We start from the raw sequence: 24,436 nt of genomic DNA on the forward strand, positions 1-24,436 counted from the left end.
CAGCTATGGAAATACTCAACCTAAACAATCACTAAGATGTTTTTCTCCACGGAAACAACTTTAAATAAACTTTATTGTCTTGTGTGTTTTTTCCTTTCTCAAGTACTAAACATTTGTAATTGTATAAACCTATTTTTCCTATGTCTGCTAATGCCAAAAGCTCAGTATTAATCCTTCTGCCCGCAGGAAACTGGTTTAAAGCAACAAAGGTAATTCACACGGTGTCCCTGAAGAACACGCTAATGTAATCATGTGTATAGATAAAAAAAAAAAACAAACACCACACTAAACGGTATTCATCTGATGATACAAAATCAGAATACAATTTACAGATGAAAAGTAAACCCAATGGCACCCCTTGTTTACAAATCAGTCTGTCCCTTTTCTCCTCCAGGTTTCAGCCAGCTCTGGGAAACCGTGACACCAGTGACACCAACGTTGACCTTGCCTAAAATGCTCTGAATTACCATTCTCAAATGCTCCTCACATATAAGCAAAAGTGAAGTGCGGAAAACAAAGTCCCAGTGCCTGGAGATTATCTGTGCCATTTACAAAGAGAAAATACTTAACTAGCCGTCCCTTAGGCCTCGTGGAATCTAAATCCGGGCACTAATGACATGAGCCACGATAAGGTGCTCTATTGAAACAAGACAGACCACAGTTGTTACAGCAGAGTGACATGGTGGATGAAGTCTCACCTGATTTGGTGAGTCCACAGGAGAAAACTCCGTGCTAGCTGTGCTCAGTAACAACTGTGACCGGGATCTGGAAATCACAGGCCAGAGGAAGAATAAATATACATTTACTAATCTCCATCTAAAACTTGTAATTAAAAAAGAAAAAACTTGTCCTAAGCTTGATTACCAACTTTAAAAAGTAGTAATACCTAAAAGTTTTAAAATAACTTTTCACATAAATGCCTTATTCATATTTAAAGCTTAGGAAAATTATTTACTTGCTCCAGACAAGGTACATACAGAGCTATAATTTTTTCCTTTCTTCAAATTCTGCTAATATTGACAGATGCTTCTTAAGATCAGAATGAAGTTTATAACAAGATACTTAACATCGAAGGACTTTTATAGTTAATTAATAATAAAAATAGCTATTTTTCAGGGCTTATGTTCCAACTCAGGCCCTTTGTTTAAACACACTGTATCCTCTAACTCTCCCCACGGGCCTGTGGAGTGAGGAGCTAGAATGGCCTGTCAGGGCAGACACACTACAGGTCTCATCCCAGGCATGTAACGAAGTGCCAGACATGAGAATCTAACCCAAGTGTGTCTGGCTCCAAACCCAGTTCAGGAACAAAACAACGCTAAAATTCATGAACGCTTAAAAAGATAATAATAACTGTTCGAGTTCTTCGTTTTGATGAAATTTTAAAAAACAATCTTTATCCAAAAGTTATGAGTTGGAACATAAGCTATTTTATAATGGAAGAGCTCACTTCATACACACAGTATCCACATACCTCTGAAGAAACAAAACATTACTGAGTATGAATATAGGAGCGAATTCTCAGGCAGGCATTGTTGTCACTGTGGGTCATTACTTATTTATCATAAAATCAGAAGATGAATGTGTTCAACAGCCTAGGCTATTCCCGGGGAAAAAAGCCCTCTGAAAAAAAGGCTAGATGAAGACTCTGATGCCTTCCCAACTAGGATTTCACCTGTTATGAGCCTGCCCTGGGTCCTAAGGTTTGGGTCTGCTCAGATAAGAGAAGAGCCCTTACAAAAACCTGCATACGATCTGTACAATTTCAACAGTATTCCTTTTGGAGAGGGAAGTACGTGTTCCATCACTCATTAAAACATTAGGCTGCATTTGAGTCTTCATGTCATTATACCACCATGATTCCTTCTCTTCCAAATGACAACCTCCACTGTGGAGAATAAATGAATTTCTGAATGTCAGTACTGTCAGGTAGTTACTGTTCACAAATGAAAGAACATTTTCTGAGCGACTCCTATACAACCATATACCAACTGATTTAGTCCTCACAGCAACCTCAGAGACACAACTGGGATGGCCTCCAGGTGACAATTCTCTCCCTTGCTTTCTGGACTCGGGCAGGCTCCCAGGAGTCATGCTTATTTTACACGACCTATCCCTCTCGCCATTGTTGTCTCAACTAAAGAAGGAAGGTTCCTGACAACAAACACTCTTTGTTCTACAAATATTCACTGAGCACCTACTATGCGTCAGGCAGTGGAGATTCGGCAATGACGATCTCAGACAGGGTTCCTGCCCTAGTGGAGTGGTTATAGCTGGCGGAGAGCAGCAAAATGAATAGATGAAGTATACAGTACAGTGGGTGGTAGCAGATACTATGGAGAAAAACAAACCAGGCAAAGAGACTGGAAGAGGGACATTTTTAATTTTAAATAGGGTGATTAAAGGATGCCTCACGGAGTAGGAGTAAAGCCCTGAGGGATGAGAGAGACAGCCAAGCTGCTACCTTGAGGGAAGAGCATCAGGCAGAGGGAACAACAAGCGCAAAGGCCTTGAGAGGAGGAACGCCTGGCAAGACGGAGAATCACTGATTTGTCCAGCCTGGCTGAAGCAGAGAAATCAAGGGGAGAATGCCAGGAGATGAGAAGCAAGCCACTAATTAGGCTTTTGCTCAAAGTGAGATTGGAAGCCTTGCAGGGCTCTGAGCTAAGAAGTGGCATGTTCTGACATAATGATTCACAGGCTCACTCTGGCTGCTGTGCTGAGAATGAGGGGAGCAGATAGAGGAGCAGGTAGAGAAGCAGGACGATCCCTCGGGAGGCTAGTACAAGCACCCAGGAGAAAGACGGCGCTGGCTTGGACTTGTGCGATAGCATCGGAGGAGGTGAGAAACAGAGGCTGCACATACCGTACCGGCAGCTCTGACAAGACTTACTGCTGGAACGGATATGGACTGAAAGACAAAGAGACAGCGACGCAGAGAAAAGGTCCTCCACGTCTGCTGCTAGGACCCCCCAAGCCGTCGCAGCTCCTGCCCCATGCGAAGATTTGCTTGTTCAGTTCTCCCTCCAGAGTCCTTCCAAAACAGCCCCCTCTTTTCTAAGAGGTTAGACAACTGCTGCTTGCAACCAAAGTAAACTTAACTACTACAATTATTATTGTTTTACAAACAAGAAAACTGAAGTGACAAAGAGGTTCCATATCATCCGAGGAACCACAGTCACTAGGGTGTAGAGTTGAGGTACGAACACGAATCTGACCGCTTCCCGACCCGGTGCCCTGCTGTCCAGGCCCTGACGAGCCCTCCACCTGCATGAGGCGCGGAGCCTCTAAGCAAAAGCAAGGAGGGTAGGCAGAGCCTCTGCTTCAGGCCCAGCAACCTCATGGGGCAGGGAGCAGGGATTTTCCTACTGTGGAGAACCCACTCGTTCCCAGCACCCCACGAGGTCACAAGGCTGAACTCCTCCATTCAGCAGACACAGGGAAGTCCCAGCTCTGCACGACTGAAGGCAGAAGCGAGAAGGAAACGGGCCTGCCTGTACCACAGGCAGATCGCCTTTCCCTTTGCCTCATCTTCTTTCCACGCTGCCTGCCGAGAAATGCTTTTCTCTCCCCTCTGTGCTCAGAAATAGTTAACTTGTTATTGTTGGCTCATTGCTCGGGGTGTTCCCCCAAATAAAGTATTTTTGTCCTCTAAGGTAACATTCCTACCAGTCCCATTAGAAGAAAAACATTTTAAGCTGTCAATTTGAGACTACAGCATATAGGTGCCTCATTTTTTCCCCCAAGGGTCATTAAAATTGTTTGGGGAAAAAGATAAAAAATATTTCTTGGTAATTTGAGTTATTTTAGAGTAAGTGATCATTTGTTTCTTAATCCTTTTAAAAGTATTCACTTAAAAAGGATACGCTTAGAGTATTCCACTTAAGCGATCATGAAGGTCATCGTTAATCTAATTACAACTATTTCCCCATTTTACAGATGAGGAAGCAGAAGCCCAGGGAGAGAACTGGTCAAGCATAAAAAATCCTATTAGTATCAAAGCCAAAACAGAAATCCAGGTCTCTCTCATCTCCCAGCCCAACCTGCTGCCTCCCTTTCAGCAGCTTAATTAAGTTACAATGTTTGCTTAAGGTTAAATAAGAAGGTCTGTAAAATGTCTAGCACAAAGCCTGACATACTAATTTCCTCCTCCTCTTACTTAAGTACCTGACAATAATTTTGGGCACTAAAAATGTTGGGAAAACCCCCACTACATTTAAAAGTGCAAAAAGGAACTGAAATCAGACTACAAAAGAGAACCATGAACCAAAACTCAGACAGAAGGAAGGACATAATCAAGGACAAATTACAAATAAAGGTGAGCTGATTGTGAAATAGGCCTATAATATATGGGAGCTCCATAAATATCATTGGAATCCTGGAAAATATAAGTTAAGAGACACCATTTTGTTAAAATAAGTAACTCCAGTTGGGATATAACTGAGGTGACCATATAATTTAAGAACCAAACACAGCCGCTTTTTGAGTGAAAAGAGGTGCTAAAGAGCCAAACTGTCAGGACGACAGTAATGAACCAAGACAAAGACTTCCTCAGCACACCTGGACACATGGGCACCCAACATAAATCATGCCTACAGAAAACTACGTGTTTCATCTACGACAAAATACTTCCAAGAAATGAGTACAACGAAGCAACAAATGTTTGTAAAACTAGATCTAAAGTGAAAACAAAACCCCACAGAATAAACCTCTCGAGCATGAGATGTCATTCCCACTAACTACGTCACCTCATAGAGACCCATCCATCCCACCTCAAGAGTCTTTCCCAATCCTTCCTTCACTCAGCAGGAAAAGGGAAAGAATCACTGGTTACCTGTGAACAAGGTAGGTGCTATCACCCCCCTTTACAGTGAGTGAGGTAGACGGTATCACCCCCCCTTTACAGTGAGTGAGCGAGGTAGGTGTTATCACCCCCCTTTACAGTGAGCGAGCGAGGTAGGTGTTATTACCCCCCTTTACAGTGAGCAAGCGAGGTAGGTGTTATCACCCCCCCTTTATAGTGAGCGAGTGAGGTAGGTGGTATCACCCCCCTTTACAGTGAGCAAGTGAGGTAGGTGATATCACCCTCTTTTACAGTGAACGAGAGAGGCAGGTGCTATCACCCCCCTTTACAATGAGTGAGGTAGGTGGTATCACCCCCCTTTATAGTGAGCAAGAGAGATAGGTGGTATCACCCCCCCTTTACACCAGGCGAGCGAGGTAGGTGGTATCACCTCCCCTTTACAATGAACAAGCGAGGTAGGTGCTATCACCCCCCCCTTTACAATGAGTGAGGTAGGTGGTATCACCCCCCTTTACAGTGAGCAAGAGAGATAGGTGGTATCACCCCCCTTTACACTGAGCGAGGTAGGTGGTATTACCCCATTTATAGCGAATGAGAGAGGTAAGTGGTATCACCTCCCCTTTACAGTGAACAAGCGAAGTAAGTGGTATCACCTCCCCTCCCCTTCATAATTTAAGCCCACAGAGGAGTCCAAAAATCGACTACACCACATTGCCTATGGGGGCCCCCAGGTCTCTTTTAGGACAGGTATCACAACTGGCAGGCCACCTCTCTCCCTCCCTTTATGGTGAGATGGATAGGGCTTTTGTTCTCAAGAGGCTGAGTGGACGGACGGGAAGAGAACAGTAGCGCTCCCGTGTGCCCACAAACCCAGCCCCTCTGTGGTCTGCCACAAGGACAGCCAAAGCTGGTGGACCTTGAGAACATGGCCCCATATCTGGGCCCCACGTGACAACCAGGAGTCTACCCCTAAGGAATCAACTGGCCCTGGAAATTCAAAACCCAGAGCCCAATTTCACCCATTGGGGTTTGGCAGTCTAGCAGCCGTCTTCCTCCTCAGCTGCTGCCTCCAACAATGATAAAAAGAACATCTATTTTCTAACACTTACCATGTGCTAGGCCTTGTGCTCAGCAGTCTACTGCATAATCTTTCAATCCTCTCAGAAATCCTGGCAAGCAGGTTTTTCTTTTTTATTTTCTTAGATGGTAAATTAATACCATAATTTTTCTTAAAGTCAAACAACAGAGGAAATAAAAAATAAACAGTTCCCCTAACCTCCCACATAGCTGGTATATATCCTTTCAGACCTTTTCCTACACCATATAATAACGCTGTTCTTTTTTACAGTGAGACCACATTAAGTAGAATGTTGATTCTTCAGCCAATAATATATTTTGGGCATTTTTCCATGAAAGTATACACAGTTGCACTTCATTCTTTATTTTTTTGAGACCATGTATTGATCTTCTATCTGGCTACAACATAAGTTATTTAGCAACAGGTGACACTACTTCATTTTACAGGTAAGGAAATAAGTTCTGAAAGGTTATGTAACTTGCCTAAGATCACACAGCTAAGAAGTGGCAGAGCCAGACCTGGAAGCAGGCCCACCTGATTCCAGCTTCTGTGTTCTCCATCACTCCTGCCCTTCAAGGTACTTGTCTTGCGTGTTTCTGCCATCTAGACCACAAACCCCTTGAAGGTGGCAAATTAGTGTCTTTAAGTCCCGAATGCCTAGCATTGTGTTGGCAGGTAGTAAAAGCCCCTAAGCATATATGAATGTCAGTTTTTTAGACTACATTTATCTTCCCTCCTGGGCCACTCATAGCTTTCACAAATGCCCCAGCACATGCTAGGGGCACAAACATATTTGTGGAAAGTACAGATCCAACACCCATCACACTGCCTCCCACTCTCTCAGCCCAGTCACCTGGCTTCCCCCCAGCCTGCCCCTATCTCATGAGTCACATGCAGCTCAAACCTGGAGCCCACCAGCTGCCACTGGAGCTTGCCTAACAGGGGGCTTTTGCATGGAGACCCTCTATGCAGCTCTCACATAACACAAGGTGTCAGCACGAGAAAGCAGCTTAGCAGTTACCTGTCTAGACCTTCCCCACCCTGTAGTAACAGAGATTGTCATAAATCATGGCTTTACGACAAACTAGTAAGACTTCCAACCACAAGAAACACATTGAAGTTTTGAATACACAAGTACAGGGACTTAGAGGGTGAGAATGGCTGCACAACTTGAAAAACGCAATCACTGGCACTGAATTGTACATGGAGAAACTGTTGAATTGGTGCATGTTCTGCTATGAGTATTTTCAACATAAATTATTTTTAAAAAGATGGCGATGAAATTTTGCAAATATAGACAACTATCTGAGCACAAAACAAACACCTGAGAACTGCGAGTCTACAGTCTTGCCCTGCCCACCTCCCTGGTGGTGCAGAATACTGTCCTTAGCAATTTCTAGCACCAGACTTCTTGTCTTAATATTAGCCCAACACCTCAGAATTTGCTACAACAGTTCTTTTATCGTTAACCATAAATTTCCAGATTAAGAGATTTTGATAAATTAGCTGTTGCATAAAAAAAGCTGGCAAAACAAGCACAAAATTCACTTTTACACTAAGTTTAATCATTGAATTTAGCTACTTTGGCTTTACTAGCAAAAGCCTGAGCAGCCAGTACTGGTCCTGTAAACATACTCCATCTCCCCTCCTAGTTTTCCCATATAAGCCTTAGTATCTAATTACTTGCAACTATAAAAGGGCCCTTCATCAGAAACCAACGACCATAAAGTAGTCTCTGTTAATAGGGATATTTGAGGATCTGTTCAATTCGAGAGGCAAATAACCACAGAAAGAGATTAAAACGAGGCTCTCGGGTTTGTTTGTTTTATGGTAAGATGTTGCAGTTTAATAGGCACAAGAAGCCAAAACCCATTGTTGCTGTTATTGCTAGCTGCCATTGAGTTGTCCCCTGACTCCTGGTGACCCTGTGCACGAAAGGAACACTGCCCAGTCCTGCCCAGTCCTCATGATCAGCTGTGGACTGGACCCTTGTGCTCCACAGGGTTTTCACTGGCTGGTTTTCGGAAGTAGATCGTCCATGTGAAGCAGGGTCACCTCGTATATAGCCAAATGGATACATTTACAGTATCACTCATTCATTCATTTAGGAAAATTTTACTGAGCCCAATCAGGCCCTGCGCCAGGCTGTGGGCATATACAGCCAACAAGACAGGCCCAAACTCCACCCTCACCGAACTGCAGCTGAGCCAGAAAAGAGACAACCAACAAACTATAGTGGGGAAGTGCAGCATGCCATGGGAACCCCCAAAGGGCTGCCTGATCCAGACTGAGGGTCCACAAAGACTTCCCAGAGGAGCCACAGTTAGGCTGAGACCAAAAGGGTGAGCAGAAGTTAGCCAGGGAGGGGAGGGGCAAGATTACGACCTAAGTAGAGAGAATCTTTGTAGCTCTTCTATATATTGGACTTGAATTTTTTCTTCAGTTCCTTCAGTTTGAGAAATGCCAAGCGTGTTCTTCCCTTTTGGTTTGCCATCTCCAGGTCTCTGCACACGTCATTATGATACCTTACTTTGTCTTCTTGAGTCGCCCTTCGAAATATTCTGTTCCACTCCTTTACTTCATCATTTCTTCCTTCTGCTTTAGCTGCTCGACATTCAAGAGCAAATTTTAGAGTCTCTTGGGACATCCATTTTGGTCTTCTCTTTCTTTCCTGTCTTTTTAATAACCTCTTGCTTTCTTCATGTATAACATCCTTGATGTCATTCCACGACTCGTCTGGTCTTCAGTCATTAGTGCTCAACATGTCAAATCTGTTCTTCAGATGGTCTCTAAATTCAGGTGGGATATACTCAAAGTTGTACTTTGGCTCTCATGGACTTGTTCTAAATTTCTTCAGTTTCAACTTAAACTCGCATGTGAGCAGTTGACAGTCTGTTCTGCAGTCGGCCCCTGGCCTTGCCTGACTGATGATACTGAGCATTTTCCTTTGTTTCTTCACACAGATGTAGTTGATTTGATTCCTGTACAACCTTATCCGGTGAGGTGCATATGTATAGTCGCCATTCATATCGGTGAAAAAAGATATTTGCAACAAAGAAGTCGTTGGTCTTGCAAAATTCTATCATACGATCTCCGGCATTGTTTCTATAAGGAAGGCCTATTTTTCAACTACCGATCCTTCTCTTTGTTTCCAACTTGTGAATTCCAATCTCCAGTAATTATCAGAACGGGGCATCAGAATTGTAGAAGACTCATTAGTAATGTGCCTTACGCAGATGACACAATCCTACTTGTTGAAAGTGAAGAGGACTGAAAGAACTTACTGTTGAAGATCAAAGACCACAGCTTTCAGTATGGATACCTCTACATGAAGGAAACAAAAATTCTCACAACTGGACCAATATGCAACATCATGATAAACAGGGAGAAGACTGGCATTGTCAAGGATTTCGTTTTATTTGGATCCACAATCACCACCAATGGAAGCAGCAGTCAGGAAATCAAAAGGCCCATTGCACTGGGCAAATCTGTTGCAAAGGACCTCTTCATAGAGTGTTGAAAAGCAAAGATGTCACCTTGAAGACTAAGGTGCACCTGACCCAAGCCACAGAGTTTTCAACTGCCTCCTATGCACATGAAAGCTGGACGACATAAAGAAGACTGAAGAAGAACTGATGCCTTTGAACTGCGGTGCTGGCAAAGAATATTGACTATACCATGGGCTGCCAGAAGAACGAATCTGTCTTGGAAGAAGTACGACCAGAATGCTCCTCAGAAGCAAGGATGACAAGACTACGTCTCACTTTGGACAAGTTATCAGGTCCCTGGAGATGGACATCATGCTTGGAAAAGACGGTCAGCAAAAGAGAGGAAGATCTGCAATGAGACAGACTGACACAGTGGCTGTAACAATGGGCTTAAGCATAACAATGATTGTGAGGATGGCACAGGATTAGGCAGTGTTCCGTTCTTTTGTGCACAGGGTCGCTATGAGTTGGAAGCGACTCGATGGCACCTAACAACAAAAACATATACTGGACAGCAGGGCTAGGTTGCTAATTAATGACAGATGAACACAACCATGATTAAATAACCCGTCCTTAAGCACTGCTTTCTTCTGTGGCAAAGACTTGATGTTTAAACAACCATACCATAACTGGGTTATGTTTCCAGCCATATTTCACTCTCACAGTGGCCCTACAGGGCAGAGTGGAACTGCCCCACGGGGCTCCCGAAGAGTTGTCTAGGGGACTTGAACTGCCCGCCTTCGGGTTCACAGCCGAGCTCTTGACCACTACACCTCCAGGGCTTCCTACTTCACTCTGTAAGGTGATAAAACCAAAAAAATTAACCCCGTTGCTGTTGAGTCAAGCCCTACTCATAGCAACCCCACAGGACGGGGAGAACTGCCTTATAGCATTTCCAAGGCTGTAATATTTATGGAAAGCAGACCGCCACATCTTTCTCCCATGGAGCAGCTGGTGGGTTCAAACCACTGACCTTTCAGTTACAGCCAAGCGCTTTAACCACTGTGCTCCCAGGGCTCCTACTTAAGGTGATAATCAAAAAAACTCACTGCTGTCAAGTCGATTCCGACTAAGAGCGTCCCTACAGGATGGCACAGAATGGCTGGGTTTCCAAGGAGTGGCTGGCCTTTCGTTAGCAGCCGAGCTCTTAACCCTACACCCTCAGGGCTCCATAAGGACCTCCCCTGAGCTGTACTCCGGAACTAATCAGTGACCTTGTGTTTTGATTTTACTTTTGCTACCATTTCCTACCCTCAGTAAATGAACAATAAGTAGAGGCTGAAACCCAGTGCCGTCAAGTCGATTCCGACTCATAGCGACCCTATAGTAGAGGATGAAACTCTCCAAACATTCCAGTATGTTACAATATACTGACTGCAAAAAAAGTTAGGATAGGGAGGCTTCCCAGGCATAGCGGGACTGATAAATTATTTCTGAGAAAGAGTAGCTTAATTATAATAGCACTACTAATTAAATGTTGATAAAATCATCCTTTCGAAATTTCCTAATTTTAATTATAATCCTAAATCCTTTAATCATTAATTACTCTATTTCTGTGGTTGTTAAGCAGCCTCAATGTTGCAGCATAACAAGAAAATTAGTTACCCAAAGACGCCAATTAAAAAGCACCCTCACAAAATGGTAATCTAACATTTTTCTCCACCTGTGAAAACCTGTGAACTACCTATCTGAAATTAAGCAATCTACAAAGCAGAATGTCTTTGAAATGTACTGAATCAAATCACTGAACATTTTGGAAAGAAGGAACACCTGGGGGACAGCAGCAACCATCTACATGGCTTACTATCCATCAGGCACCATTTAAGGTCCCTCCCAAAGCCCAGGGACGCAGGTACCACTCTAACCTCCGTTTTACGGATCAGGAAACTGACACGCAGACGAGTAAGCACACGTGAGATCACACAGCTAGGAAATGACAGAGCACGGATTCAAACCCAGGCAGTCTGCCCCCAAATCCACGCGTTTCACTACCATACTGTACTGCCTCTCGGTAGTTTTTTGTTTTTTTAAATAAAAGCAAAAATTAATAATTGAAAACTACTGCAATAGAGCGACAGCCATCTAGAATCCTTGAGGAATGAATTCTTATGAATGGTAGAATTATCTAAACAATACCCTTTGTCTGAACCAAAATCTAAAGTTATGCTGTTCATACAGTGACCAGAAGCCAACGTGGCTGCCGAGCAGGTGCACGTGCCTCGTCCAAACCACGATGTGCTGGAAGTGAAAAACACATACTGGAATTTCAGAAACTCAGAAGGAAGAAATGGAATGTAAAATATCTCATTAATACTGCTTTAATATTTTGGATCTAGTGAGTTAAACAAATATATTATTAAGATTAATTTCACCTGTTTCTTCACTTTTTTAATGCAGCTATAAGAAATTTTAAAATCACACTTGTTATGTTTCTACTGAAGAACGCTCACTGAAACGTATCCAACAACTGCCCACATTCCTGCTCCTTCCTGATGACTCGATCATCATGGGGAACAGGAACTGCTACCCTCTGCCTAACCTGGAATCTGGAATTGGGACGGCCTCGGTGTTTACAGAGCTCAAGATGCTCCTCAGACCGGGGACCACAGCCTCAGGCTGCCTTTCACTCGTGTCTTTCCCAGGTTTCCAACCGAGGCCCGTGCTCCCCAGTCAACTTGTCTGCCCACAGCAGCTCCTCTTTAGCAACCTTCCAGGCAGCTTCTCAAGACTCAGGCCAGGGAAGTCAGAATAAAAGTCAGGGGAGGGCTTAAAGGGTCTTCTGGATGCCGAATTCAGCTGCAGTGCCCAGATTCGGTGACAACTACTCTGACAGCTCCACTGTCCTCGCACAGCACCCCAGACAGTAAATACCAACGTTAGCTTTCTTCAACTGGGGCACTTTCCGACCCAGCTTAAAATCCTTCCACAGTTTCCTGTCTTCCTCAGGGTCAAATTCACAGCAACCCCTCCACCCTCAACTCTTCCCTCTTACCTGTCTCGCTTGCCTCACGCTCCAGGCCATTTCCCTCAGCACACTGTGGGTGTGGAGGCAAAGCTCAGCGCCCTCACACCTTAACCCCTCCCTGAAAGTCCTCGCCCAGCACCTCCACCCCTCTTCCTCATCCTTTTAGAACCCACTCAGATGTCACCTCTTCTGTGAACCCCCTCCATCCGCTGTGTCCCACCACACCTTGGCCCCTGCCACTCTTTCAGTCTTTAATCTTTCCAGAAGGCACTTTATGTTTACACGACTGTTCCCCATTGACCTCACGGGGAGCAGGGATGGTGCCCAGGCTACCATATAATTGATGCATCCTAAATGCTTGCTGAGTTCATTCAGTAAACAAGTGGGGACTGAACACTTGCAGAGGTAGGTATCTAACATCCTCGGTACTAGGATACTGCAGGGGGGGAGTTCCTGCTTTCCTGGAGCTTCCACAAATAAATGCCAGTTGGACATAAATACTATGAAAAAAGAGAAACCCCAGGAAGGGAGTGGGGTCATTTTACAGTCACCTGGCAGGCTTCTCTGGTCAGGTGACATTTAGGTAAAGATCTGAAAGAACAGAGTTGAAGTGACTTTTATTCTGGTTCTGAGCTGTGGTCTAGATAACAGAAGTTCCTGGCCAGGGAAGGTAAACTTTAATTTCTAAGAAAAGCAAACTCATTCCCCCTCTGTCCCGTCGACTTGATGGGTTTTGCAACTACTACCTAATTTTCTCGGCATGAAGAACGTAAGGATTCTACCTCAGTGCAATAAGGTGCATCTGTGACCCTCTTCCTACTGATCCATCCTCCATGAGGCCTTACGATTGCCGGAGAACTCAAGAGCACATGTTCACTGCGCGTTTACTACATATGCCAACTGGCAATGTTCTCGGCACCTGACAGTCCTCACAACTCTATGATGTGTACTGTTATTACACCCATTTTAAAGAAGAGGAAAATAAGGCACAAGGTCACACAGCTACTAAGTGGCAAAGCTAGAACCTGAAACCAGGCCGTCTTGGCCTCAGCATCTAAGCTGATAACCACTATGTAATATTGCTTCACATTCATATTTCCTTTTTTTTTCTGTTATTCCTGAAGTTGTCAAATTTTACTTTATCTTTCTTCAAACTGAGACCAAACCTCATGTCTCATTTATAGTTCTACCACAAAGATCTCCACCTACACTTTGGTCATCTGCAACATTCACTTTTACTTGCTGATATCTTCATTTTCAAGGATGCTGTCAGGTAGAACTGTGGACACGTGATAGAGTAAAAAGAAGACACAATATCAAGGCAGACCCAGATTCTACCTCTATAAAGTGCACTGTACACTGATGATCAGAGCCGAGCCCCACCGTGCCTGCCCCAGGAAGCTCGGTTGAGCGGGGGCTGAGGTGAAGCTGATCCGGCAAATTGCTAAGTACAAAGGATGACATGTGCAGTGTGCTACAGACACCCAGGCAGCGATCCACAGCTCCAAACACACCATGAGCAAAGGTTTTTTTTTTTTTTTTTAAGCTTGATAAAATTATTTTACCTTAAGATTTAAGGGTAATCACCTTTCTGGATACGGCAGGTATCTCAAGCTCAACATAGCCAAAATAAAGCTCGTTATTCCCCCCACAGCCCTCTAAACCTAGTTCTCCTCAGGCACTGTCTATCTCCAAGGAAAGACAAGCCCAACTGCTGAAGCAATAAACCTCACCTATCTTCACCGCCAGCCACTGGCTGTACATTTCTGTTTTCTCTCTCCCCCACTGTCCTTCTTTCTGCCTCCCCCCTCTCATACTCTCTCTCTCCACACATATATACATGTATATCAGGTCTGTTGTTTTGTTCTTTTTTCTTAATTGTGGTAAAATATATACATCAAAAAGTTTGCCATTTTAACCACTTTTAAGTGTATGATTTGGTAACATTGGTTACGTTTGCCATGTTGTGCTGCCATCACCACTATCCACTCCCAAAAGTTCTTCATCATCCCAAACAATAACTCGTCCTTTCCCCCTGCCCCCCGCCTCTGGTAACCACTCATCTACCTTGTCTCTATCCATCTCCTGTTCCAGACACTTCATGTAAGGGCAATCATGTAATATTTGCCCTTTGTGTCCAAGTTATCTCACTCAGCATGTTTTCAAGGTCCGTCTATGATGCAGCACGTATCAGGACTTTGTTTCTCTTTATGGATGACAAATATTCCATTGTATGCAGACACCACATTTTGTTTATCTTCTCCTCTGGTGATGGGCATTAGACTGCTTCTACCTTTGGCTATTCTAATAATGCTGCAATGAACAGAGGTATACAAGCCTCCGTTTGAATCCTTGATTTCACGTCTTTTGGGTAGACATCTGGAAGTGGAATTGTTGGGTCATTTGGCAATTCTATGTGTAACTTTTTGAGGAACTGTCAAACTGTTTTCCGCAGTAGCCGCAGCATTTTACGCTCCCCGAGGAGGTCTGTTTGACCACCTACTGACTAGATCTTTCTCCTCCCTCTCCTTCAGCTCCTCCAGTCAGGCCTGTGCCAACTGGTCTCCTAGCTGGCCATCCTGCTTCTTTTTAATCTCCCTGACTCCACACTCTAACCTCCACTAACTCCACATTTATCCTTCTATTGTACAAAGCTGACGGTATCACTTCACTTTTTAAAAACATTTGAAGATTTCCCATCGCCCGGAGGATCAGGACCAAACCCTGTAATGGCACACACAACTCTTCACGATGCAGTCCGGCATTACCTTCCACATTTCAGTGTCTTTCATTCAGCAGCTATTTACTGAGCCCTACTGTGTGCCAGCCATTGTGCTAGGCACAGGAGTATACTGGTGAGTAAAAAGAGACAGATCTGAATCTCAGAGCCTAAGAGAAGAACCGGACATTACCAAACACCCACACAAACGTAAAACTGCAACTGGCACGAGTACCGCAGACGCGGCCGGCAGATGTCCTGAATCAGATGGCGTTGACGGCTGCACAGGCCTGTGAATACACTAAAACCCCTGAGCAGTACTCTTTACAACGATGAATCTTATGATATGTGAATTATATCTCAAAAGAACCCACACCAGGCTGAGGGCCTCTAATGGTGGATTTGACCAAGGCAGAGACGGTGAAAACTTTCCAGAGGAAGTAATACTTACTGAAAACAACTAACATTTACTGAGCATTTACTACATACCAGGCACCTTTCTAAACACTTCACACGCAACAGTCATCTCATCCTCAAAATGACCCTATACGATGGATCAGTATTACTATCCTCGTTTTAGAGACAAGGAGCTGAGGGTTAGGTACCTTTATCCAAGGTCAAAGAGCCAATAAATGGTGATGCTAGGATCCTCACTCATGCAGACTGACACCAGAGCCCACACTCTCGTCTGCTACAGTGAAGCGACCACCACTTAGGATCCAGTAACTAGACCACTATGTCTCATCTCCTCACACCAGAGCCCATGCTCTTACCTGCTACAGTGAAGCGACCACCACTTAGGATCCAGTAACTAGACCACTATGTCTCATCTCCTCACACCAGAGCCCATGCTCTTACCTGCTACAGTGAAGCGACCACCACTTAGGATCCAGTAACTAGACCACTATGTCTCATCTCCTCACACCAGAGCCCATGCTCTTACCTGCTACAGTGAAGCGACCACCACTTAGGATCCAGTAACTAGACCACTATGTCTCATCTCCTCACACCAGAGCCCATGCTCTTACCTGCTACAGTGAAGCGACCACCACTTAGGATCCAGTAACTAGACCACTATGTCTCATCTCCTCACACCAGAGCCCATGCTCTTACCTCCCACAGTGAAGTGACCACCACTTAGGATCCAGTAACTAGACCACTATGTCTCATCTCCTCACACCAGAGCCCATGCTCTTACCTGCTACAGTGAAGCGACCACCACTTAGGATCCAGTAACTAGACCACTATGTCTCATCTCCTCACACCAGAGCCCACGCTCTTACCTCCCACAGTGAAGGGACCACCACTTAGGATCCAGTAACTAGACCACTATGTCTCCTTTCCTCTAACAGAAATCTCCCTCCACCCCTTCATCTCAGTCAGAGTAAGTCTGTCTTTAACAAATGGCCCAGAAGGTCCTGCGAGAGCCTACACCTGCCACACACACCCACCACCCACCACCTCTCTGACCTCATCTCCTCCACTCTCCCCCACTCACTCTGCTCCAGCCACATGGGCCTCCTTATGTTTCTCTAGCATGCTGGGCACACTCCAACCACAGGGCCTTTGCATTTGTTTGAGCTATGATGATGACAGTCACAACATATGGTGTAAATCACGATTCTGCCAAAGCTTCGGTTACCATTTTCCCAGTCCCCACCAACAATGACATTTACAAGATCCACGCTGATCTGTACACTAATATTTCAAATGCCATTTACTAGTTTTCACCAAAACTATCTCATTTTCTAGTCGTTTATTGTTCTATATGTCACCACACAAAAATTTTCTTTTACAAAATCCAGTAACAGCAGCTCTTGTGTACCAGTTAGTCTGAACAACAGTCATACAGCTAGCTACCTCTGCAGTGAAATAAAACAGAGCAATCAGGCCAAAGAGAGTAAGTATCACAACAGAACTTGATTACCACCATTCCCACGCTCAGCCCCAGAACCACACTTAGTGAAACAACTATGGCAACAGCTTTTCAAGACACCAAATTCCACCATACTTTTGCTTAGAAACTATTCCCCATCTGTGCAAACACACAAAAATGCATGTTGACAACCAGTTACATAACTTCAATACAACAGTCTGGTGATATTTTAAATTCCTATCTTGCTAACAATCCTAAGTAACTGTTAAGCGTATGCACTGACACGGACTGCGCAAAGGATGCTGAGAAAGGAAAGGAGAAAAGACGTTTATCACATTTACATTTAAAACAGAGTAGTCCCCAAACTCAAGTCGGGGGAAACTCTTATCAAAGGGATTCATCTTGGGATTCTTTTAAATACTAAGCTCCATTTCAGCCAAATACGAGGGGAAAATTTTGAGCAAAACTCAATTTACCATCAACCCTAGGAAGATGCCTAAATACAGCAAACTCTCAGAAGTGGCCCAGAAGCTAGAAGCAAAGGCTGTTGAGTCAAACAGATTTTGTCTCCAAACCTTGCTTTACCACTCACTAGTTGGGCCAAGTTTCTTACCTCTTAGGCCTCAGTTCTCAGTCAGTGGAGACATCACCACAAAGCCTATTACCCAGTGCCTTCGTAAACCCAAACCCAGTGCCTTAGCATGCAATGATAAATACCACTTACCAAGGGCTCACTATTACGACACTGAATTATAGCAGGTTAAGTAGCTACATAACTTATGGCTGTACTTAATACTGAACTGTTTAGAAGAGTCAGCCACATAGACTATTTTTACGTCCAATGAAAACTATAATAGTCAAAAGCTTTTAAATTCATATCTTTGTATCTATCACTGAGGCTGTGCTTTTTTTCCTTTTATGAATTTTTGGGCAGTCCAAAGGCCAGAAGTAGTTTTATTACTTTAAATAGTAGAATTATATTTGTTGATTTTTGTTTAAAAAAAAAAATCTTGTCCAGTCTTCACTGTTTTGTTTACTGAATTAAGCTGTAAATTCGAGCTTAGCAGGTGACTAAATCATTCGTTCACAACAGTAGCTAACATTTATCGAGCTGCCATCTGCCGTAACCATCATACAAAGTTACCTGGGCAAAGACAGCGTTTACTGAGCGGCTGCCAACGTGAGAAGTGTCAGGCGGCCTCAACCTCGCTGTAGCCAACACGAACATTAGTGACCTTCATGAAAGTCTCACTTAGCAGGTCAACCATGTTGTTGCTGTTAGGTGCCATCGAATCAGTTCTGACTCACAGGGACCCCATGTACGACAGAATGAAACACTGCCTGGTCCTGTGCCACCCTTACAACCATAAACACTTGGAAATCACCAGGTCCAACTCATGTGACAGATGAGAAACTGAGGTTCAAAGAGACTAAGTGCAAAGCTCACACAGTTCTAACAAGTGGCCACCACAGCCCGTCTCCCTGTTTCCAGTTGGATGGTTTGTCAATTACATGACAGCTATTTAAAAAAAAGAGGGAGGTAAACGCCTATTCTAGTACCCAAAAATGTTTTCTACATATATGAGAAAAAAAGCGTATGCCTGAGAGAATGAATGTTTGTTTAGTGAGAGCCAAACACTAAGCACTAACTAATGAAATCCACACAGAATATACTGAAAGAGCTCCTAGAATAGAAATGAATGGAACCAGCTAGTCAAGCTACACGGTTTCTAGTGGCAGTAAGCTGGCCCACCGCTAACATTACCAAAACACTACCCAAGTGCCTTCCTTATGAATAAAACATGTATTAGAGTGACAGTACCTCTCTTGACTCAGGTCAGCATTCTTCTGCAAGAGAAAAAAAGTCTCCTTAGCCTCATTTCCCAGATATAGTTTACCTATAAGTTTTTCCAGCTGCAAAATGTTTACTCTTTAAAAAAAACAGAAAGATGCTGACTGATGGTCATGGCAGTGTTCACCCTGTCCATGTTCTCAATCAGGCTTTCCATTTTCCTTAAAATCCTTATTTCTATCAAAGTCGTTTGGGTGTATCCATTATAAACACTTCCACGCCCAGACCTTCGGGCCTGGTTAATCTGAATGACCAGCCAAAAAAGTAATCTTTAAAGTTTGATCCCTTTTTCTCTTGGGAAGATATTTTAGACAAAAAGGTGAATGACTTCAGATACCAGAGTACAATACTATTTCAATGAGGGAGAATTGCAAAATATAACTTTGTTTAGAAGTAGACAGTCACAGAACTGTGTACAACAGGTAAACAGAAGACTTCCACAACGCCCTTAGAGTGTCATATGAGAACATGGGCAGATATGGTCCCATTTATTCCCCATAGCTGAGAGATTCAGGCTTTGCAGTTGAGAGACTGGGTGCTATGCTAAGCCACCTGATCAATTAAAAGTTACTACATACACATGTTAATTACCAATTTTCAATAAGTAGAATAAAATGTATTCTAAATTTAAGTTGTCCAATATGGTACCCATGTGCTAATCTGAACTGAAGTGTGCCGTAAATGTAAAATACACCTGGGTTTCAAGGTCACGAAGCTAAAACGCAGCAGAAGCAGGCCTTAACCCCCGCTCCTCTGATGCTCGTCCAATTTTTTTTCCATTACAGGACAGTCATTCATTTAAAACCAAATGGTAAAAACTCACTTGGTACAAAAAAAAAAAAAAAAGAATGTAAAATATCTCATTAGTAATTTTTCATATTGATTACAAGTTGAAATGATGTTTTAGATATGCTGAATTAAATAAAAGACATTACTAAAATTAATATCTCCTGGTTTTGGGGGGGACTGTTATTGTTTTTACTTTAATACAGTTACTAGAAAATTCACAACCAAATCTGTGGCTCACGTTATATTTCTATGAGAAAGCGCTGCTCTATAAAAACTATGCAAAATGAAATCTAATATTCCTTTGATGATTCATAATGACAAGTACCAAATATACAATAAGGTGAGGAAAATCTTGTGTATATTTTGAATAGCTTAAGATATTACCAAGTAATTCCTTAACTATCAAGGAAGAATGGTATGTTCTTAAAACTTCTATTAAATTTACAACCAACTCCAACTATGTTAGTAGAGGAAGGACTCAATCCTACAAGTAGTATTTTTAGGGATCAAGGAGGAAATATAAAAGTAAAGGCCACAAAAGAAGGACTAAGAGAAATACCATCTGTTTCTGGAAGGCATTTTAAAGCAAAAGCCATGCATTTTAAATAGTTAAGAGATCTACCTACTTTTTCTAAAATAGTACTTATTTTGAATATTGTTCAAAAAATTTTCCAAAAGCCAGCTAAACAAACTTCTTTAAAAGGAAACCTGTTAAGGTAGACTCTAGAAGCTACTGTGTGAGATAAAGGTAAAAGGTCTCAATGTACCATATGGAAAATGTAAGCCGTTTCTTAAGAGTATTTACAATTAAGCATTATACAGCCAACATTTTTTAGACATCTTTTCACATTACTACATTGCATTGATTAACTATTACATGATTAACTAAAACTGCTTTCAATACCCCAAAACACCAAATGCCTTTTCATAATCCAGAGAGTGAGAATTTTCTAGGGAACAGTTTCCAAATGTCTTATCTTGCTAAGGTTAAAATTAGAAGTCGACAGCTCAAAGCCCTGCTAACAATAATAAACATTCATATGGCACTCTGTCTGACAGCCACTTACACATCCATCATCCTACCTGACCCTCAGGACAGGCCTCATGTACTGGTAGGTTTTTATCCCTACTTTGGAGGTTAATTTCAACCTCAGAGACCTTGATTTGTTCAAGGTCACACAGCTGAAAAGTAGCACAACCAGTACTTGACCCCAGATCTTCTGAGACACATCCAATTCTCTTTCCATTGCAGGACAATCATTCATTTAAAATCAAACATTTAAAACCCCAATAAGCCTGATGACAAAGGAGGATCTAAGGATCACGAGGTCAAACCTTAAGACTCTGCAAACACGTTGTGCTGGAATCAGTTCAAAAAGGGAGAAGAGAGTATCAAGAGACAGGAAATAACTTGAAAGAGCAGGGGAAAAAAAAATCTCATCTAAACGTCCTTGGGTGTCTCAAGGCACAATAACAGTACTCAAGTAGGACATGCAGGGAGACAGCATTTTTTCTCTTAAATGTGATTGTCAATGCAATAATTGTTGGCTAATAAAATGATTACTTTACCATGAAGGTGTTTTGAGAATTCTACTTAAAATACAGGTACTCCTAAAACCAACTGGATAAAATCAGTCCCATATATTTTTATAAGTCACAAAAAGCCAATTAAAAAAAATGTGTGTAATTTGTCATCCACTGCTATTTAGACGGTAAGTAAAGGGAAAGGTCGGGTAAGAGGATGGTAAATGTAATGCCCAGCGTCGTCTTTCTCTGGAAGGACCCGGTGAGAGCAGGACAAAGACGCCACCAATGAACCTCGTTCCACCTCCAGGACACAGCTCAGACCTGGCAAGTGAAGTGAATGGACCAGGGCTGGGGACTCGAGGCCTCGGGGTCTTGGGGTCTCGGGGTCTCGGGGGCTGGGGACTCGGGGGCTCGGGGACTCGTGGGCTCCGGGGCTCGGGGGCTCGTGGGCTCCGGGGCTCCGGGGCTGGGGACTCGGGGGCTAGGGGGCTGGGGGCTCGGGGACTCCTCGGGGGCTCGGGCACCGGCAATGCCGAGACGCTCTAGATCCGTGCACCGAGCCGCTCCTAATGCCGGCGGCTCTCACCACCACCCGAGCCCGGCAGGCGTGGGAAAGCCGCTCGGTGCCCACGCCGCCGATCCCCCGCCGCCAGGACCCGGGGTCCCCGAGACGCCGCAGCGGCCCCGAGACCACCGTCCCCGCGGCCGAGCATCTGCCAGGAGGGATGGAAAAAATGACGGCTCGGCTTTCATCTCCGCGCTCCTCCGCCGCGGCCTCCGGGGAGAGGGGCTCGCGGGAAGGGCCGCTCGGGGTCCCGCCGCCCCGACCCCCGCGCCGCCCCGACCCCCGCGCCGCCCCGACCACCGCCCCGGCCCCGCCGCGCTGACAGTGGCGCCGCCCCCACCTGCCCGCCCGCCCCGGGAGCGCCGCGGCCACTTCCTTCCCCGCCCGGCGGCGGCGGCGGCCTCGCGGGGCGGGGACGGGGCCACGGCGGCGGCGCTCGCACCCACCGGCATCATCTCGGCCCGGGAACGCGGCGCCCTCGGCCGCTGACAGGACGCTCGGCCGCGCCCGCCGCTCGGGCCGTCCTCACAGGCCGCGCGCCCCCGCGGCGGTCTCGGGCCCGGCGCGGCGAGGCGGCGGCTGCGGCGGCTGCGGAGCCCCCCGACCTGCGGCGGCCGCTGGCGTCCTGCGTCGCTCTCCCGGGCACCCGCCGCCACCGCCTCAGCGGAGCCTCGACCGCCGCGCCCGCCGCCCGCCGGCCGGGTCTCTCCCCAGCCGCCGCAGCCCCGCCCCCCGCGCGCCGCCGCCGCCGGGCCCGGCCGCCGCTCCGATTGGTCCGCCGGCGGCGGGGGCGGGGCGGGGGCGGGGCTTCCGCACCCCCGCCCACAGCCTCGCTTTCGCTTCCAGGTGCGAGCGCGCTGTGCGCGTCCGCGCTCTCGGCGGCCCGGGGCGGGGCTGCGGCGGTGCCTGGCCTGCAGGCGGCGAGTCGCGCGGCCCCGCGGGGTGTCGGCCTCCCGGTCTCAGGCCCTGCGGGCGCCCGCAGCCGGACGGTCGGCGCTCGCAGGGCTCGGTCGTGCCGCTGGGAAGGCGGAGGCCGGGTCACGCAGCGGGCAGCCGCAGGTCCCGGGAGGTGGGCGGGCGCGCCCCGGGACAGCACGCGCGCCCTGACCCAGGGCTGACCCCCGAGCGCGGCCCCTCGGGTCGGTGCGCGTGGCCCGCCGGCCGGTGCCGCAGGGCCGGGGGTCGGCGCGCAAACCCGCCTGGCGCTCGCCGCCTGGGGCCCGGTGGCCGGTCCGCATCGCCTACAGCTCCGGGGCGGCCCCGCGCACGCCGGCTCCCTGGGCACAGATGCGCGCTGAGCCTCGGCCTTGGCGCCAGCGAACCCCCGCCTCGAGGGCCTGTGTCGACAGCCAGCGTCCTTCAGGATCACCCAGGCACCCGGGCAGGGCCTCGTCTCTCGGTTTCCAGGTGTCTCCCGGCTGCCGTCTCTCGGGACACCTCCCCCTGCGGCCGACCACGACAGGGCAACCTGTGTGCCCAGAGCCCAGCGCGGGGCCGCCACAGCCCTGCTATCGTCACTTGCTGGGGAGCGACTCCAACTCATGGCGACCCCGTGTGCGTCAGAGCAGAACTGTGCTCCACAGGCTTTTCAATGGCTGATTTTTCAGAAACCGATCGCCAGGCCGTTCTTTCGAGGCACCACAGATTGGACCGTATCCTCCTACCTATGGTTTAGCAGCCAAGCGTGTTAACTGTTTGCACCACCCAGGGACTCCCTGGCACAGAGCAGACCCTCCATAAAGGCTGCTCATGAGCAGGCATCCTTTCTGTGCCCCCAGCCCTTTGCCACTGGCTTGATCCTGACAGAAATGAGACTGTGTGGTGCTTAAACTTCCGCTGAGCACCCAGGACATGGAGAGCTGTTTGTGGCCCCAAACTCCAAGGGCTCCCACCTTCGGAAGCGTCCAGCTCCTTGGAAATGGCAGCAGGTGGTAATCGGCACTTTTTGCCTGCCTGGTCCTGAGAGGCTGGAGGCTGCTGCCAATAGGGGACAGAAAGGGAGGAGATCAGGGAGTTACCACTGGGCTCAAAAGCTCTGCGGTCCCCTTCATGGGGAGCCACGCCTGCTGTTCAGAGGCCACAGGGGTTAGAGGTTGAGCGTGGACTTTCCAGGTAGACCTGGCTGGGCCCTTCCTCTGCCACACCTTCTCGTGGTGTGATCTCAAACAAGCCACATGTTTTTGTGTTTCCGTTTGCTTATCTGTATGATGGGAGATTATAGAAATAACAGTGCCTACCTACACCATTTTTTTTTTTTTTTTTACCTACACCATTAGGAAACCCTGGTTACACAGTGGTTAAGTGCTACGGCTGCTAACCAAAAGGTTGGCAGTTAGAATCCACTAGGTGCTCCTTGGAAACTCTATGGGGCAGTTCTACTCTGTCTTATAGAGTCACTATGAGTCAGAATTGATGGCAATCGGCTTGGTTACCTATACCATTTGGCAGTTTGAATCCACCAGCTGCTCCTTGGAAACCCTGTGGGGCAGTTCTCTGTCCTACAGGGTCACTATGAGTTGGAATTGACAGGAATAGTTTGGTTTTTTGGTTTTAACTATACCATAAGGAGCCCTGGTGGCACAACGGTGAAGCACATGGGTGCTAACCAAAAGGTTGGTGGTTTGAACCCACCCATTGGCTCTGTGGGAGAAAGACCTAGCAATCTGCTCCCATAAAGATTACAGCCTAGCTGCTTATGTACAATCAAAAATCTGGGATTTGGTTCCTTGGTTTGGAGGTTTAGGGTCATGGTTTCATGAGACATCCCAGTAAA

The 24,436-nt window shown here is 46.1% G+C and overlaps 1 protein-coding gene across 4 annotated transcripts in view; it reads right to left on the reverse strand.

The window, feature by feature from the left end:
• Positions 1-22,273, reverse strand: part of PPP1R13B (protein phosphatase 1 regulatory subunit 13B) — a 105,855-nt gene extending 83,582 nt beyond the window's left edge. For 2 of the 4 annotated variants that reach the window (XM_064293062.1, XM_003408876.4), the window contains exon 1: positions 22,110-22,229. In XM_064293062.1, coding sequence (XP_064149132.1) covers positions 22,110-22,118 — 9 coding nt within the window. In that variant the 5' untranslated portion in view covers positions 22,119-22,229. Of the gene's footprint in view, positions 1-698; positions 19,626-22,109 lie in introns of those variants that run through there. The other 2 variants (XM_023546605.2, XM_023546606.2) reach the window with 2 other exon arrangements.
• Between the last annotated feature and the right edge of the window lie 2,163 nt (positions 22,274-24,436).

Source organism: Loxodonta africana, chromosome 10, assembly GCF_030014295.1.
Source record: "Loxodonta africana isolate mLoxAfr1 chromosome 10, mLoxAfr1.hap2, whole genome shotgun sequence".
NCBI classification, from domain to species: domain Eukaryota; kingdom Metazoa; phylum Chordata; class Mammalia; order Proboscidea; family Elephantidae; genus Loxodonta; species Loxodonta africana.